General features: G+C 37.6%; 2 protein-coding genes across 2 annotated transcripts; both read right to left on the reverse strand.

Annotated features, from left to right (window-relative positions):
* Positions 1 to 2,317: 2,317 nt before the first annotated feature.
* Positions 2,318 to 6,464, reverse strand: LOC110289517 (olfactory receptor 4B1-like). Its single transcript, XM_021155758.1, has 5 exons — positions 6,438 to 6,464; positions 5,814 to 5,867; positions 5,473 to 5,588; positions 5,179 to 5,212; positions 2,318 to 3,316 (listed from the first exon to the last, which is right to left on the reverse strand). The coding sequence occupies exon 5, from the start codon at positions 3,273 to 3,275 to the stop codon at positions 2,349 to 2,351; it is 927 nt and encodes a 308-aa protein (XP_021011417.1). The 5' UTR covers positions 3,276 to 3,316; positions 5,179 to 5,212; positions 5,473 to 5,588; positions 5,814 to 5,867; positions 6,438 to 6,464; the 3' UTR covers positions 2,318 to 2,348.
* A 6,149-nt stretch (positions 6,465 to 12,613) lies between these two features.
* LOC110289428 (olfactory receptor 4B1-like) lies at positions 12,614 to 13,618 on the reverse strand. Its single transcript, XM_021155629.1, has one exon. It carries the CDS (start codon positions 13,590 to 13,592, stop codon positions 12,678 to 12,680), a length of 915 nt encoding a protein of 304 aa, XP_021011288.1. The 5' UTR covers positions 13,593 to 13,618; the 3' UTR covers positions 12,614 to 12,677.
* Between the last annotated feature and the right edge of the window lie 4,922 nt (positions 13,619 to 18,540).

Consider the following 18,540-nt stretch of genomic DNA (forward strand, 5'->3'; position numbering starts at 1 on the left):
TCTTCATTCTTCTTGAGTTTCATGCGTTTAGCAAATTGTATCTTCTATCTTGGGTATCCTAAGTTTTGGGCTAATAGCCACTTATCAGTGAGTACATATTGTGTGAGTTCCTTTGTGATTGTGTTACCTCACTCAGGATGATGCCCTCCAGAAGTATGTTTTTTCTTACAAAGTAGGCACTTAAAAATACTTCTCAAGGTTTTTGTAAAAATAACCTTGTATTTATTTTCAGGGGGGAGGGATACATGAATGCAACAGTGCATGAGTAGAAGTGAGCAAACAACTTTCCAGTGTTCTTCCCCGCTCCCACCATGTGGGATCTGAGGATCAAGCTCAGGTCATCAGATTTGGTTGTAATCACGTTTATGTCTCCCAGCCTTCATTTAAAGCATCTAATAACTGAAATAAGCCCAATGTCCACCAATGAGAGAATTTTTTTATTTACAGTGATGTATTCCTACAATGGCACGCTATTTAATAAAGTGAATTTTAATTATTATAATCCATAACACTAATGAGTTTCAAAAACATTAAAATCAGAGAAAAAGGACAAATTCAACAGAGTGCAACCATAGTGCTAGTGTTTATATGAACACAGCATGACTCAATTAATACATGATGATAGAAATTGGAGCAGCAGCTTATGTTGGGTGGGGAGGAAGCTGTGCGCATGAAAGGACACAAGAGAAGCTTCCATGTCTTCCAATGGATGTCAAGGAAACTGTGTGTAAATTTATCAAAAAAATCATCTAACCATTGAGAATTATTCATTATGAATGAAACTCCAGCACCCATCTTAGGACACGAGGTAAACACAAAAATGAAAAGCCTTGGTGACAGACAAATTCTATAGAGAATTTTTCAACCCTGAATTATTTACATCTGCACTTTTCTCTTATTTCTGATTTGTTCTGATTCTGTTCTTTGCAACCAAAACCTAATCTAAATGACATTTAAATCTCTATAGCTAGGCACTCATAATAATTAATTACTACTTTATTAATATTATAGAGTTGCTTTGAAGATTCCAAGAAGTAATAGATATGAAAAGGCTTTGAGATGTGCAAAAGCTATTTACTCAAACAGATTGTGCATCAACCACTCCAACAACAAATTGAAATAAGGATGAGGGGCATCTCCAAGCAGTTTGTAAAGTTGATATCTTTTCATTGCAGGATTCTATTAACATCACTGTAATAGCTATAGCTCAACTAAGGTAACTTCTAAGAAAATTCCTCCTTGGTTCCTGGTATCCTCATACTGACCCAATCCCCTCCAAATGATGAATAATATTGTCATCACCTTGATGTCTTTAATCATTGTGTAGCTCAGTTCCTGTTGTGTGTGACTTATCATGAAAGGTTACCTGAAAAGAACACAGATGTGGAGAGTGAAGGACAGGCTGCTCATTCAATCTGGTCAGCCCAGGGAATACATGTGTAGAATCAGGGAAGGAGTCCTGGGACTTCCTCCAAAATTTGCAAGCAGACAATATAAAACAAATACTTTTGCTATTGGATTACAAGATCCCTTCACATACAATAGCATGGTAACATCAGAAGGAAAATGAATAAAGCTAAGGTCACAGAGCTGATAGGTAGCTGGGTAGGGTTCCTTTTGTGAACTGGGATTCCCAGGGAAAAGCCACACATGTTTAAGATTCTAAAAAAACTTACTGATTAGAATTTTACAATTATGGAAGTTTAATATCCATGCCAAATTATCATGGATTAGCTTTAGAGTCATTACAGCTATCCATTGTCCACTTCTTACCTAATCTAATGTGACTAATTATTAGATTGTGACTATTGCACAAATCTTTGGGGTATGTAATAACCACAATCTTCACCAACCCAAAAACTAAGAATGTTATCATATGCCATTTGAATCCAAGAACAGAGATTCCCCCAACACTGTCCCATAACCTATCAGCCTGATATTCTTACCAATGTATTTTATAATGCCTTGATCTATTATCTTTATTTTCTATGAACCTGTTCCCACAATGAAACATGGTGTTTGGTGTAAGCTGAATCTATAGTCCCACACTTTACTCATATCAGCACAAGAATAAACTGTTTCATTTCTTTCAGTGTGAGAACTTTTATGTCCACACATTAGAGGAGTTCTATTCCTAAATCATACACATTATAGATCACTAAAAAAGAGATGTAAAATAGACCAATTTGAACATACTTCAAAATACTGATGCCTATGACATGATGGAATTCAAATAAAACAAAAACCATGAGGACGCAGATTTTAATCTGTCCCTTCACTGATGATTAAAGTCAGATTCGAGTTCTAGTCAGAGTAGTCATGCCGTTGATTGTCTCATGCTTTTAATTTTATTCCAGACTTGAGCTCACTTTTTTGCCCCACAACTTCCTCACAGCATTTTTCACCTCTGCGTTTCTGAGTGTGTAGATGATGGGGTTCAGCATGGGGGTGATGACCGTGTAGAACACAGCCACAAGCTTGTCTTCAGTGTAGGTAGAGGCAGGTCTCAAGTACAGAAAGATGGCAGGTCCAAAGAACAAGACAACCACCATGATATGAGAGGCACAGGTAGATAAAGCCTTGCGTCTCCCCTCTGCAGAATGGTTCCTCAAGTTATACAGGATAACAATGTAAGAGGACACCAAGAAAAGAAAGGAAAATACAGAAAATAATCCACTGTTAACAAACATAATAACCCCCACCACAAAAGTGTCAGTGCAGGCCAACTTGAATAAGGGATGGAGGTCACAGAAGTAGTGGTCAATCACATTGGGACCACAGAAAGGCAAAGGGAGAGTGATGAAAATCTGAATTATAGAATGAAAAAATCCCCCCACCCAAGAACCAGCCACCAGGCGGTGACATTTGGGCCTACTCATGATAGTTGTGTAGTAAAGAGGTTTGCAGATGGCCACATAGCGGTCATAAGCCATCACTGTAAGCAAGAGAATCTCAGTGACCCCAAAGAAGTGGAAGAAGAAAATCTGAGCTAGGCAGCCCTTTGGAGAGATGGTTTTAATCTTGTTAAGTAAATCAGTGATGAACTTAGGGACAACAGTAGAGGAGTAGAGGATCTCCACCAAGGACAAGTAATTGAGGAAGAAATACATGGGGGAATACAGACTCTTACTGATGTTGATTGTCACAACAATGAGGCCATTGCCCAACACTGTGGCCAGGTACACGGGAAGAAACAGCACAAAGCACACCTTCTGCACCTCTGGATCCTGGAAAAGACCAGTGATGATCAACTCAGTCACATTTACAAATGCCATGAGTTCAGTTCAAGTGTACTGGATACCAGCAGTCAAGGGACCTGAAATAAAACAAGCAATAATCGTGACACTATTCACATTGTTTATTTTAGGAAGAATATTGCTGTGTGGCAAAAACAAGAGGAATAACCTCAAAAGAGAAAGAGAAGTCAGACATTCATGGAAGCTAAAAGAAATGGACTAAAAAGGCTAACGCTTTTAAAAAAAAAACTCTAAAATATTGGACAGCAAATTACAGTGAAATTCAAGGGCACAACAAGCATTATGTTTACATTCAGTATGACATCTGCTACGAAATAAGAATTGTAATTTGGTACAAGGCTTTAGAATCACCAGGAATATTCAGTCACCTAAGAAATCAAGTTGCTGAATAGGGAGATAACACAGAATCACCTTTCCCGTATCACTCAGAAGCACAGAGAAAAGACATGGGCAGAGTTAGGAATGCAGATGATGGGACTATGTTGTGATTTCACAGAAGACCTAGGGGCAGGTAAGACCTAGAAACTGTTCTGATGATCCATCCCATTACCCTCCAGGCTGCCTGGCTTTGCAGCTTTGATGTCAGTGTTTCATTGGCATACCTATCCAGCCAGCCCCACTGCATTAATTTGACCTACAACAGATCCCTAGCGTGCCCTTTCCTCCCATCCTTGCTGTCATCTCCTCACACTCAGAAGACTGATACCTAAATTACCAAAGTCTTTAAGTCTCCAGCTGCCCAGCCCCATCCTTCCTGTAACAGATATCAGAAAATTGCTTTACCACACCCTTCGTTCCTCAGATTACTCTGCTACCTAGGAATAACCAGGGCAGGGCACACCTGAGTCTCTCTCACTACAGTTTAATGACCTGCTATTTAGGAATAACCAGGGAAACTCTGAATTCCTATAACTGGCTTTCAATGGCTTTAAAATCTGAGCCACTTCAACCATTCTTTTTCTTACCCAGCAAACATCAACTCAAGTATTTTGAAGTCAGAGTCCTGTCCACCTCCACAACCTCCTGTTCACTGGCACCAGAAACACCCCTGTTTCTTCTAGCCTTATGCATCTTCTAAGACCAAAAGCAGTCCTGTTGGTTCAGTGAGTTTGCATAAATTACACAATCCCACATAGATCTTCTCCTCTCTAAGCACTGGGGAAATGCTTCAACCATTTCCCTGATGTAAAAATCTAGCCACACTTCTCTACTAAAAAGTACCAACTGTTCCTACTGCCCTAATCATGAGTTTTGATATCTTCAGAGAAAATGTAAGAGTCTTCTTAAACTAACTGTAAACTCTTTGTACCCTTCTTATCATCCCCATACTGAACACTAAAAAGCTTTATTCTAACATAAAGTGGCCTTACCTCTTTCTTCAGTATATCTTCCTTCCTAACTTATACAATGACCTGCACTGCTGTAAGAATGAATCTCCCTGACTTTCTGTTCTAATAGTACCCCATCATGTTTCTTTCAGCAAAATTAATAGAATCTTTCATTATTTAGGCTTCTTCTTTATATGTCTTATTAAAAACTACATTGTTTACTATTAAAATCATGATAAATTATTTTGTAATTGTTTGCATCTCGAGTTAATAGAAAAGAATATCACTTCAAAGCTACCTAACATATCAAACATTTATAACTACTCTATATGCATTAATATATTCAGCATATACAACAAACCTGTGAATTTGGTGTGATTACTGGCAGAGAAGTAAATAAGTTGTCTTAAGTTTACACAGCACCAAAGCCAAGATTTGAAAACTGGCAATCAGAGTGCAGCACCTGTGTTCTGTAACTACCACACTATGCCTAAGAAGAATAGGGCACATGTGTAGCACAAAAGTAAATTGAAATACAATTTATCAACTATTAGAAGCAAGGGAAACATTAATTTGACAATATAAACATGTACCTCTCATTTGATTGTCTGTTGATCTACTCCTGTTCTATTACAAAAATAAAGGTAAATTTACTAGAACCAGTCTGAGATATTCAGAGATGAGGAAAATCATGTAAGGACCCATGTTTCTAAGCTTCATCAACAAGAGGAGAATACACAGTAGCTCTCCTCTTTGAAAAACAACTTTTATCTATCTATTATCTCAGCCTTTCATGTATTTCTTCTCTCTAACCCCCACTTCTTTGTCCCTACTCTTTTACATAGCTATTAATAAATACATCCTCTCCATCCACAATGGTGCCTTACCTAGAAATACAGATGACAAAGTGACCAAGATATGGAAGCATAAATCAGCAAATGAGCATGTGGAATTTATATCAAGTAGTCTCTTAAAATTTGCATTACAACAAGAGACATCATGCCTGAAAAAAATGTAAAGCAGAGCCTTGTGTAGCAATTGTGTCTAACCACTACACACACACGCACACACAGACACATAGACACACACACACACACACACACACACACCACACACACAGAGTTTAACAAATTTAACAGATGAACTCTGAATCTAGGAACAAATTACAAGTTCAACATCATGTGGCTGCTAAGAAACTTTGGTCTTTGCTTATTGGCACATCACCCACCTTTAAGTCAGAAGAGCTGCTCTGCCTTGGAGCAAGGAGTTGAATAAGATGGAACTGAAAGACACCCAAGATGCACCTAACATGAACTTCATAATACAGCTGAGATGTGGATGATCACTGTATTCTTCCCTCTTAAATCCTAGTTCTGAGCAAATAAGATCACTTTACTAAGAGCCCCTCACAGCATATGTCTCACCATGACACAGTGTACCTAATCCAGATCAATATCAGCTAACTCTTCTAAGGGTGATTCTGAAAGAATTCAAAGACATATTTTACTTCCTATTCACAGATGAAGTGACAGAAGCTGAGAGAGGTTAGTTAGCTTTTCAAGCCCGTGCTCTAGTTACTTCCAGTTACTAACTTAAAAATTGATGCTCCTATGAAACATCTACCTGCTTCCTGAAGGAACTGAGTAGTGATACAACTGTGACTCAAAGATCAAGGACAAATCACCAGCGGTCTTGGGAGCTTTATAAAACAAGATAGATAACACCGAAGACAAATGACAAAGAAAATACAGGGGAGGGGTAAATCAATGATAATATATGGATTTAAGAAATAAGAACCACAAATTTAAAAAAACTGAAAATTTAAAATCCTATTGTATTGTGGGAATCCTACCTCCTCATTCAGACTCCAAGAGTTGTGAATAAGTGCCCAAAACCTTGAACTATTTAAAATAAATTATGCTACACACTGTAGTCAAGAGACCAACTTCCCCATAGAATTCCTGTTCTCTAGAGTAAAACTTTGCCAATGGAATATGATGTAAGAACAGGATAAAGCTGATTCAATTAATTCCATGCATAGGCATAAGATTTTAGTAATGTTGTGAAAATATAATGAAAGAAACAACTTTAAAGGATGTCTCCCACACACATTTCCCCTGGAAATAAATAGCAGACTATGAATGGCATAGCCCAAAGGCAATAACTCCGGGTAAGCAGTTAATGAAGTATGCACTACAGTCATGCAAGGTCCCCTCATCACTTCTTACTCTCCAGTTTCTACTTCTATTTAAAATGAAAGCCTTGGCTTTTCAGATGCTGCTATCACCTGTCACTGCTTGCTACAGCCACAAGTCAATCTCACCATGATCATTGACACTGTGGCTGACAGCAAGCATCTGGGCCACATCTCCTTCAAGCTGTTTGCAAATGAAGTTCCAAAAACAGCACTTTTATGCTCCAATAATCTTGGTTCTCCAATCTCATAGGTTTTGGCCAGTATTGTGCTTTTATTTTCACTCAATTCTAACAAACACACACACACACACACACATATATATACAGCCCTTAATGACTCATTATAGTCTTTAAACAAATGACAATACACTTTAAGGCCTAAGTAAAACCATAATGAGTGAACCCCAAGTTAAGTAGACAGAAAATAGATTTGGTTCTTTGAAAGGATAAACAAGATCAGAGAACCCTTAGACAAAATAACAAAAGAAAAATAAAAGGACCAATATTTTTTAATATATCAACTGATAACATCCAAGCCCAGATAGATTCACTGAATCTGCTGAATTCTGACAGACCTCTGAAGAACTATCACCAGTACTTCCCAAACTATTTTGTAAAAGATAAGGGAAAGAAATGGTACCAAGCTCTCTCTAAGAAGCCAGTATTATCCTTATATCAAAGTCATATAATATACAACAGCAACAACAAAATAAGCTAGAGTTCAATCTCCTGATGAACATAGATACAATATTGCTTAACAAAATTACCAAAGAACAAATTCAATACTACCCTTCATATTTTACAGGATAGTTTGAGAAGTACTGGTGTTAATTCATCTTCAAAGACCTGTCAGAATTCAATAATGAATTTTTCTGGGCCAGAACATTTCTCAGTTAATAGACTAAAAACAATATTGATTCAATCCTTATTTGTATACTATATGAAAGATGGAGAAAAATGAGAAATGGAAAAGGTAATTTTTACAAACTAGAAGCCTAGATGTCTGTGTAAAAACACAATAATAGCCAGAGCAACATGTCCCCACTATAGTCCAGCAGGAGAGATCAGGGGGATTAAATGGGGAGTAAGAAGGAAGACAGAGAAAAGAATAGAATTTGAGGGGGGACAACTAACACAAAGGGCACTTGAGGGCCCTTACTGCAATACCTACTACAGTACAAGCTTCTTAAAATATGTACATATATAAAAGAAATTTAAATGGAATTACCAAATAACTGGTGAAACAAAGCCCCAGCTGGATAGCTCTCACCATCAAATCAAACTTTCATTGCTAAGAATGGGCTACATCTAATTGTTGGCCAAAAGGACTCCATGAATACTTCCAAACAATTCAGGCTATTGCCACAGCTATTGGTTGCTCTCTGCAATGATGGTCCTATTGCTGAAAATAACCTTTCCATATCTCATTGAACACAGAAAAGTAGTTGAGCTGATGCCTAACTAGAGCCTTCATCCTTACTGACTACTATTGACAGTACTAAAAGTACTCTTTATACTACCAGGGGAGAAAGATAAAAAAAAGCCGACCCACAAACCCTTTGGTCTACAGTGGTGACGGCATGCCTGCATATTATGCTGGTACAATAGTGGCACAAAAGTTGTGGGAGTAACCAACCACCATTTTACTGGATTTAATATCCACTTTATGAGATGTGACCCATGCCTGACACTGCCCTGTTGGATAAGAACTTAAGACTAGATAGGCCATGGACCTAGGGGAAAATCAGATACTATTGTTCTTCTAAAGGAATTAGTTATCCTGATGAAATTCTACTATAGCCATAAACCAGTGTCTTGCTCAGCCATCAGCAGAGATGCTTTCTCCTGAAGTAGATGGGAACAAATACTGAGGTCCACACATGAATAATGTGCAGTGACCCTGGAACAGTCAATCCTAAATCAGATGTCTTCATCAACCCCTCCCAATCAGTGCTCAGGGAGCTATGCAGAAAAGGAGGTGAAAAGATTGTGAGAGCCAGAAGGGTTGCATGGCACCAAGAAAGCATCTGAGCAGCATGCACAAGGGATTGCACAGGGCTAAGCCGATTGGGTTCTATGATTAAGAGAGAAAAGTAGACATAAACTCCCATTCCAAACAAGGAAGCTATCTCCAAATGACAACCGTTTACAAAGGAAAAAATTTTCAATCAGGTTTCACTGGGTATATAAACCACACTGAAAGGGCAGGACATCATGTCCAACTGTAGATGGATACATAATAAAATAACAAAACTCAATATTATTTTGGAGATACTTTTATCTCATAGTGCTTTATTTGGACATTTCTTACCCTGTTGGCCCATTATTTGTATGCTTTAGTTTCTCGTTTTATACTTTTATTGGTTTTATTTTTGTTTGTGAGTCTCTGCATGTCTATCTGTTTCTCATGCATTTTTCTTTTTTATGGTTTATCAGGTTTGTTTTATTTGCCTATTTGCTTTCTAAAGAGAGGAAGAAAGGTGTCCAGTTAGATGGATAGAGAGGTCACAAGATTCTGAGAAGAATCTGGGATGAGATAAAGGAGAGGGAACAGTGATAAGAACATATTGTGTGAAGAAGAATTTATTTCCAATTAAAGAAAAAAAACTAAAAATAGATCCAGATATACCATTCATGGGCATTTACTAAAAGACTCCAATTCACTATATCACAAAGACACTCATACATCAATCTTTATTCTGCATTATTCACAATAGCTAAAGTTGGGCATATGAATTAAGATTCAAGGAAGAGGTCTGAGCAGAGCTAACAGTTTGAGTCATTAACATGTGACTTACTGAAGGCTGCATCACTTGCATACATTCATGTGTAATAGTCATGTAGTATTGAGAGATAGGGCTGTGATCACACTGGCATCTCTGTCAGGGGGTGGGATTGTACCACCACGGGACGGTAAGACAGTTAAGTGGGTAAACCTGAGTTAGAAGAACTAACAAATGAAGAGCCTGAGATTAGAGGAAGTTACTCATTGAACCACTGGGGTCCTGGAAAAGGAGCTGTCCCACCCCTGACCATACGAGTTGATCACAGGTTTGAAGCTGAAGTAAACAAGAAGGCCTTTAGAGTCCTGCTACCCATTTCAGTAGCCGTTAGTATGAGTTAAATATAGCGTTAATTATAATTCAACAAAGTTAAAAGAATGCTGTGAATATTTCAAGTGTTCAGTAGCCAATGCAACTTAGCACAGATACAGCTATCACCATCAGAGAAGCTCCTATCAGCAATGTTGACCCAGATATTCTACAGCATCTTTGAAGCAAAAGGTTTGCTTGGAATGTGAGCACCATGAAAAGATGCTCTCTGTCTGGGCAGCATCACTCACTAACTCTTAGAACTACGTTTCACACATAACACATGTTCAATTGGTTTTGCTGAATAAATTATTAAATGAACACAAACCCTTGAAATAGATCATTGCTTAAGAAAATTATGCTGCAATTAGGCTGTGTGATAAGACCAAACCACTATAAATAATACTTGTAGAAAAAATTTTTACATGAAAAACTACAATAGATCTGATGCCATATGACACTTTGATCCATTCTCCTATTCCTCTTTGGGATTATGGAAAAGACATAGGAATAGAACAAAATTAAATTCATATTTTTAGGTGAACACAAAATAAAATACTTCAATTTCCAGCCTCATTAGTGAGGGCCGTGTGATGATTTTCTCAGATAATACGAAAACAAAAAGGTTGTGTGGCATACGTGAAGAATCTCTTTGAAGTAAAAAGGATCCATTTATCCTTCTCTTTCTTACAGCATATGAATTCAAAATGTTTTTTTATCTACCAACCTCATGTGATGACTAAAATTTAAACTTTTTAAATGAAATTTAGGACTGAGTTCATCAGTCTTTCACTGCAATGGGCCTATCTATGATCACTGCCACATTAGATTTCCAGGCAGTGCTGGACTTTCTGTCTCTGTACTTTGCTGGACTTTCTGTCTCTGTACTTTGCATTCCAGATCACTAACTATCTCTTTTTATGTTAATATGTGGCCAAACCTTAAAGATCCAAACACTCAATAGAAAAAGAATGTAGAACTATATACAGAGTAGATTCCGGCATTCTGCAATTTTTCTTGCAAAAAAAAAAATGCATGTTATTTATATTTTAATGTGACAGATCAGTGAGAGATTACAATGCTGAAATGATATAATTAGACTGTCACTATTTCTTGAATTGAAGGTTTTTTTTTAAATTTTCACAAGCTTTTTGTTTTTTAACAAATGGTCAGCCCTGAAAACAAACATGGAAATAAGATTATATAGACTGAGTAGGTTGTGTTCAAGAATATGTATGTGTATATGTATACATATATGACTATAACAACAATTAATGAAAAATAGGCCATGAGTTTGAAAGATAGCATAGAAGAGAGGAATGAAAGTGGAAATAAAGTAGTTATATTACAATCTCAAAAAATAAAAGAATTAATTTAAAAACAATGGGAAAATATTTTCCTTTAATCTCTGTGGTTTCTTCTGTTGAGAGTAGAACAAAGAGAATAATGAGCTCTCAGTAGACCCACAACCCTCAGTAGGTGAGATAATTTCTGAAAATGTTGATAGTTCACTGGAACACTTTATCAAGCTGTGCAATCCCCAGCCACACAGAAGTCACTGATGTAGCTTTAACTAAAAAATCCTAACCTGGAGGGGAGGGAGTGAAGAACTCTATCACAGTCAACTGCCCAACTGGAATGTCTATGTCATTTTGGACATTGTAAGAGGGCCTAAGTTTCTTTTATGCCAAAAAGTCACAAGAACTGAAATTATTCATGGGAATTGTCCAGTGATTATAATTAGTATATTATATAAGACTCTAGGAACATCAGAATAATAGAAAAATCTTTGGATGTAATGTTAAGTGATACATTTTTTCAGATAAGAAGAAAATTTTCTTTTGCCTTATTTTTTCTTTGCCTTATTCCACAGAGTCCCCTGATTAATTCCTTTGACTGATTTCCTTTCTAAATTAAGTGTAACTAACTTCCTTTGTAAGTTATTATCCTGGGGTATTTTAAATAAATAAGACAAAAGGAAGCAGCAGAAGAAACTTTACCCAAATTGTATTTGTGAAAATATTCTCCTTGTACTGGGTGCAGCTGGGTTAAGGAACATTTTCTAGTATTTTTACATTAGGTATTGATAACTAATAGTGTCAAAAATTAATCAAATGTTTCAAAAGAGATAGCAGAGAGGATGAAGAATCTTTCCAACATGAGAATGTTGGTATAAAGATGATAGACATGCCAATTACCCTGATCAGACAGATTACTTAACATTTTATAGATGTATTGAGATATTATACTATACCCCATAATTATATGTTACTAAGTATCATTTAAAATACATTTTTCTCACTTTGGGAAAAAAATACATTTTTTTCTTACTTAATACCAAAATTTCTTCTTTCCCCTTCCTCCTACCAAACTTTCCCATATACCTTTCCCACTCTCCTTTAAATGCATGGCCTCTTTTTCTAAATTGTTATCATATGCATATATAACCTGTTCAGTCTGTACACTGTTACTTACATGTATACTTTCAGGGCTGACCTAAAACTATAAATTTTTAATGGGCTTTACATTTTTACTTGGCTTGAATATTCAAATTACTCCAGCCATAATAGAAGCAAGTATCAGGAAGATAATCAAGTTCCATAAGATTACAAAGAGGTGGCTCAGTGCTGTGCTTCTATGCAATGCTAGGACACCATGCAGTTTTGACCTATTAAGGAAATATACAAAGGTAATAATCTGATGTCCTTAATGTTTTGGTTACCATTTTTTAATATCTCACATAAAATAGACCCACTTCAACAATAGGTTTTTTTTTTAATCATTAGCTCTCCTTCACTTCATACCTATATTCTTTTTCCCCACAATTTCTTCACAGCATTTTTCACCTCTGCATTTCTGAGTGTGTAGATGATGGGATTCAGCATGGGGGTGATGACCGTGTAGAACACAGCCACAAGCTTGTCTTCAGTGAAAGTAGAGGAAGGTCGCATATAGAGGAAGATGGCGGGTCCAAAGAACAAGACGACCACTGTGATGTGAGAGGCACAGGTGGAGAGGGCCTTGCGTCTCCCCTCTGCAGAATGCTTCCTCAAGTTGACCAGGATGATGACATAGGAGGACACCAAGACAAGGAAGGAACACAGAGCAATTAAGCCACTATTGGCCATTACAATGACACTCTCCACAAATGTGTCAGTGCAAGCCAGCTTGAATAATGGCTGCAGGTCACAGAAGTAGTGGTCAATCACATTGGGACCACAGAAGGGCAACTGAATAGAGATAAGAACCTGAATTATAGAATGTAAAAAGCCCCCCAGCCAAGAAACAGCCACCAGCGTGTGACACACTTGATGACTCATGATATTCATGTAGTGAAGAGGTTTGCAGATGGCCACATAGCGGTCATAGGCCATCACCACAAGCAAAAATATCTCAGCCACTCCCAAGAAATGGAAGAAGAATATCTGAGCCAGACAGCCCTTCAGGGAGATGGTTTTAACCTTAGCAAGTAAGTCAGTGATGAACTTAGGGACAACAGTAGAAGAGTAACAGATCTCCACCAGGGACAAGGAGCTGAGGAAGATGTACATGGGAGAACGCAGACTCTTACTGACACTGACCATTGCAACAATGAGGCCATTGCCCAACACTGTGGCCAGGTACACAGGAAGGAACAGCACAAAGCACACCTTCTGCACATTTGGATCCTGGAAAAGGCCAGTGATGATCAGTTCAGTCACGTTATTTTCCCTGGCCATGAGTTCAGATGAGGAGAAGTGAACATCAGGCAGTAAGTGTCCTAAAATAAAACATTGTAGCACCAGTTACATCATTTACAGGATGTCAGAGAAAGCAACCCACTTACTAATCATTCCATTAGCCCATGTGTAATAATTCAGAATCTACCATAGTACACTAACATTTTATGACATTTTGCTTTACTTGGTTTTATCATTGGAAAAGAGAAACCCATAGAAAAGATTACTTGCCCATAACCACACATTTTGAATTTGGGCAGCCATTCAAGTTAAGAACATATATTTGTACACTCTTTACTGCATTTTGATACCTCTTCTTCTTGGAGAATTCCCTTGACATATTTCTTTACATCTATTCTTTATTTCTTTCTTCTATGTCTCAAGGAGTATCCATTTTCTATTGTATGAATATATTAATGTAGGTGAGGTGAAATTATGTCTCACCAGTAACTTATGATTACCGTTATCACTATAAAATATAGAAAGAAACACTCACTTAAAAGTCAATCAAGGCTTCTCACTTGGAAAGGTGATTAGCAGAAGAGAAACACCAAGTGCTAATGTAAAAGTTATGGTTGCTCTCATATTCCATTGTAAACATGAAAACCAGTACAATCACTCTAGAGAACAAACTGCCATCAAGTGTATGTACAGGTACTTCCATCAGTGTGCTGCAAGGAGAGTCTAACTCTACACACAGGTGTTGGGGGCAGTATATGGGGCCATTTGGAACTGCTTTTGATGTAATTTTCCCAAACTTCACATTCAGGAATACCATCTTGGTATCTTAAAGTTAGTCAAGGTCACAGTTACAATATTTAAATATTGTAAATCATGAAACACAACATATCAGATCTTTTTTCTATTAAGAAGCATCATCTTGCAGGTACATGACTTGATAGAGATTTTTCTTCCCTGATACAGTAATAAAACACTCCCAGCCACACCCTTCCCAAGGAGACAGGATGAACTTAGAAGAGATTAGGCATAGAAAGCCCCTTACCCTCTCCTACTGTTAAATATTTCAGATAATATACTTCATGAGCTTCTGTCTATGTGGAATATAAGCATGACAGTGTGTTTGGTCAGGTACATCCAATGCTGCCATGCCTGTGTACTTATGTTTGTCTAACTCTTGAATAAACTATACAAGAGCTACTTGAGACAAATATAAGTCACCATCTTCTTTACCATCCTTATCACTAACAAGGCAATGCTTTCTGCTCACTCATGTGCCACTGCTCTGAATTACTTCACTGTTACATGAGGCAAAGATAGTAAATTTCCTACAAACATAGAATTATGAATTATACTATTTTACAAGTGAAAAATGTAATATATATATTACATATATATAGTATATATATATATATTGAGAGAGAGAGAGATCAAAGCTATGGTAGTATTATTTATCTACCCAAATAGAAGACATATTGTCTTACTTTCTTGAACAAGGACCTGTTATGTGACCCCAAAAATGCCAAATATAGACTAAATGAACCAGTCATTCATTAACAGCATCCATAGAAAAGGCATAAGAGAAGAGTTAAAATTAAGTATGACCTTTCAGAAATTTCAATTATATTTATCTAAATAAACACATAACTCTTCTTTGAATTTAAGCACAACTTAATCTTGACATTACAGAAATTATGATAAATTTACTAGAACAAATAATGAGACATCACTTATAGATAGGAGAATTGAGTAGGTCCACAGTGTTTTCAGGCTTCATCCCAAATTCCTTTAGAAATTACCCTTGTCTCTGAAAATACCTGTGTGTGCTTGTGTGTGAGTGTGTGTGCGTGCGTGTGTGTGTGTGTGTGTGTGTGTGTCTTTCCCTGACTCCTTCTCTCTCTTCCTGCCCCCACTCACCCATTCTAACTCTCTGCTACTTAAATGATAAAGAAATACCTCCTGCTTTGCTTTATACTAGAATATATACAGACCATGGCTAGTGAAAACTATGAGACCTTTGATGTTTAATGTGACTGACCTGGAGTAAAGTAATAGAGCCTGTGTCAATCACAGGCTCCAAACTGGTTATCCCCAAATAGTACTTTAAAGAATGCATAATTGTAAAAGAATTTTGGCATCATTAAATTTTATGCTATGAATTTTATACCATAAGAAAAATCATGATCTTAGTTCTTCTCTCTTCCCTAACCACCTTATCTCAAAAATAAATTCTCGTGGCTCTAAGAAAACATTTGACTAGCCCAACACCTTATATCAGCTGATAAATTCTGTGTCATGCATTTAGTCATGCCACCTACCTTTATGTCTGAGCAGCTGATATATACTCTTATGCTTCCTTGGAACAAAAAATTGGACAGCATGAATTTCAAATACACTCAATGTGCCTCCAAGTTAGCGTGATGTTAGGCACCTTGCTGGAACACATCACTACTCAAGGTTTATTCAGACTTAGAAAAATCGAGCTCAGAGAATAGCTGGATTGTTGCCTGAAAATGCTGGTCCTAGAGTAAGCAAGATCTATAGAATAATACTACCAAGTAGCTGAATTCTCACAAAAGACCCTCAGATTATACCCAGCTAAGCCACTCTGGGCAGGGCGGGGACAGGGGTAGTACTGAAAAGAATTTAAAGAAAGATTCTAACTCCTTCTATTCATATATAAGATGGCACAGGCTAAAAGAGCACAATTAATTTCCCAAAACCACACTCTAACAATTTTCTAGGTACTATCTAAGGAATCATTGTTCTTTCAAAAAAATACTAGGCTATCATTGGTGATAGGAAGTGATTATTGTTACTATAGTTTAGGAGTTAGCTTTGTCTCCCAGAACATACCAAAAAGTATCCTCGTAGCTTTTGAAAACAAAATGCAGTAAAGTTTAATATGAATGATGAAATGGGAAAGAAAATTCAGGACATCTGCATTTGCATGTGTAACTTTTAAGAAAGAAAGTCCTTAAGAATAGTAAACTCAAGAGTTTCTGAGATCCTATCTGATAAAGAACTACCCACCACACAAAATCCAAGCACTGGAACTGAATGTTCACGTACACGAAGTGTTCATAAATCAACCCTCCTGTTACCAAGGGACCAACTTCCCCATGGAATTTCTTTTCCCTCTAGTAAAGCTTACCAAATGAAGTATGGCTTGAAAAAAGGATCAAAATGTATTTCAATTATTTTGCTGTCACTTTCATTGGTTTGCACACGGTAGAGAGAAAGAACATGAAGTGTTGAAAGTAGGGAGTGTTTGACTAAACTTGCCAACTAAAAATTAACCCCAAGTGAGTAAGGAAAGAAAAGACGGTTGGCTACTGGGCAGGCGCTGGACTGATAAGCACCAGATTCACTACCCACATTCAGCTATGCTACCCCACACCTCCTTCCTATTCCTCATCACCTACATTTCTCATTTTAATAAGCGTTCACTTTGTCTGTCATTTGTGTACTCTTCAAAAGCTACCTTCATGCATTTTGTACAGTTTGTATATAAAAAACACATAGACTCTTTGTGGCTCTGTCCCTCTGTCAACAACAGTGGTTCAATCGTGGAATATAGCAGGAATTTCTTCTGAAAGTGATGCCTTTTGTTGATCCAATCATTCACCCATCATTTAACAAATATAATATTGAATTATGTGATGTTCTGAGCACTGTTTAGGTACTGAATATTACACTGAGAAAAAAAAACACTTGAACAAATTAAGGATGCAGCATCCTTAATTTCCCTTTTAGAGTATAACAGAGGTAGAGAGAAAATGAAAAAAAAATATTCCAGACATGCAATTCAGTCCTTTGATGAGTAGAAAGAGGGGGGGAAAAGATGAAAAGAAATACTAGTGGACATAACCACATGATAAGACCCTAATTGCTGACAATGTCACACATTTTGACTCCCAGACATAGAAAAAGCAATCTGGAGCCAACTGGGAAACTTCCTTCCTGCTGCTCAGCTTTCATGGTGCCAAAGAGACTATGCAGGCTGCTGAAGAGAAATAGCATCAGTGATCTTTCCCAGTGCTGGACATACCTGCTACAGTACTGACACGCCAGAATCTCCATTGTGCCGTGTAATTCTAAACAAGCCCATGCTTGTTCCGGCGAGGAGCCGGCATCTGCAGTATCTGTTCCTAGCCCTGAGCCCCACGCTTGGCTCAGCTAGATGCGGGCAGCAGCGGTCACACCCAGCCTCCATCCCTAGCTTGGTGCCAAGCCGCTCTGGTCTCTGAGCTATCAGCAGCCAAACAACGGTCCACCCCACGGCTTGACTCTGCCCATGCCATGGCTGCCACGCGCCTGTGCCCTCTCACTCGCCTACCTGAATTGTCGCAAATGGATGAATGGAAAACACTAGATGATCTTAATTTTAAAATTAACATGAATGACACAACCACGGGACTCGGAACCTATTGTACTAAACTCATCATCTATTCTATGTTGGAAATTCTTCTGGTGGTGGAAGCCCCCACTGGGTCTGACAATGGCCTACATCCTGCAATTATCTTGCTCTCCACCTCACTGAAAAAAGGTATTCCTTTTCTCCCACGTCCCCTCTTCCTCTCTCTGACCCAGAAAACCTGCCACATTATCTTTGCCCAGTGATTGGCTTCTTGTCTTTGTTAGCCAATCAAATAATTAGAGGAAATCCCCCTACACTACATGCTCACTGGAACAGTAGCAGCATAATGGCTATAGAGTAACCATCTGGTCTCTGAATGGATTTGAGGCCTATTCATTCATGACTGGTCAAAAGCCCATATCTGGGAAGGTCATAGATCCTAGGGTAGAAATTATTATAATTGTTGTTTCTGCTGTTGTTATTATTGCTATTGCTAAATAGTCATGTGGTCAAACTACTTTCTAAATGTTTGTTTATGTTTATAATGTTTGTGTTTATGTTTATGTTTATTCTGACAGACCTAGGATGCTTTCAACCCTGGTCATAAAAGCCTTCTGTAGTGGACAGTAG

The sequence above is a fragment of the Mus caroli genome, chromosome 2 (assembly GCF_900094665.2).
Source record: "Mus caroli chromosome 2, CAROLI_EIJ_v1.1, whole genome shotgun sequence".
Lineage (NCBI taxonomy): Eukaryota > Metazoa > Chordata > Mammalia > Rodentia > Muridae > Mus > Mus caroli.

Bases quoted from the DNA above. Each gene is read 5' to 3' on its own strand.
- LOC110289517 (XM_021155758.1), bottom strand. From the start codon at position 3,275: ATGGCATTTGTAAATGTGACTGAGTTGATCATCACTGGTCTTTTCCAG.
- LOC110289428 (XM_021155629.1), bottom strand. From the start codon at position 13,592: ATGGCCAGGGAAAATAACGTGACTGAACTGATCATCACTGGCCTTTTC.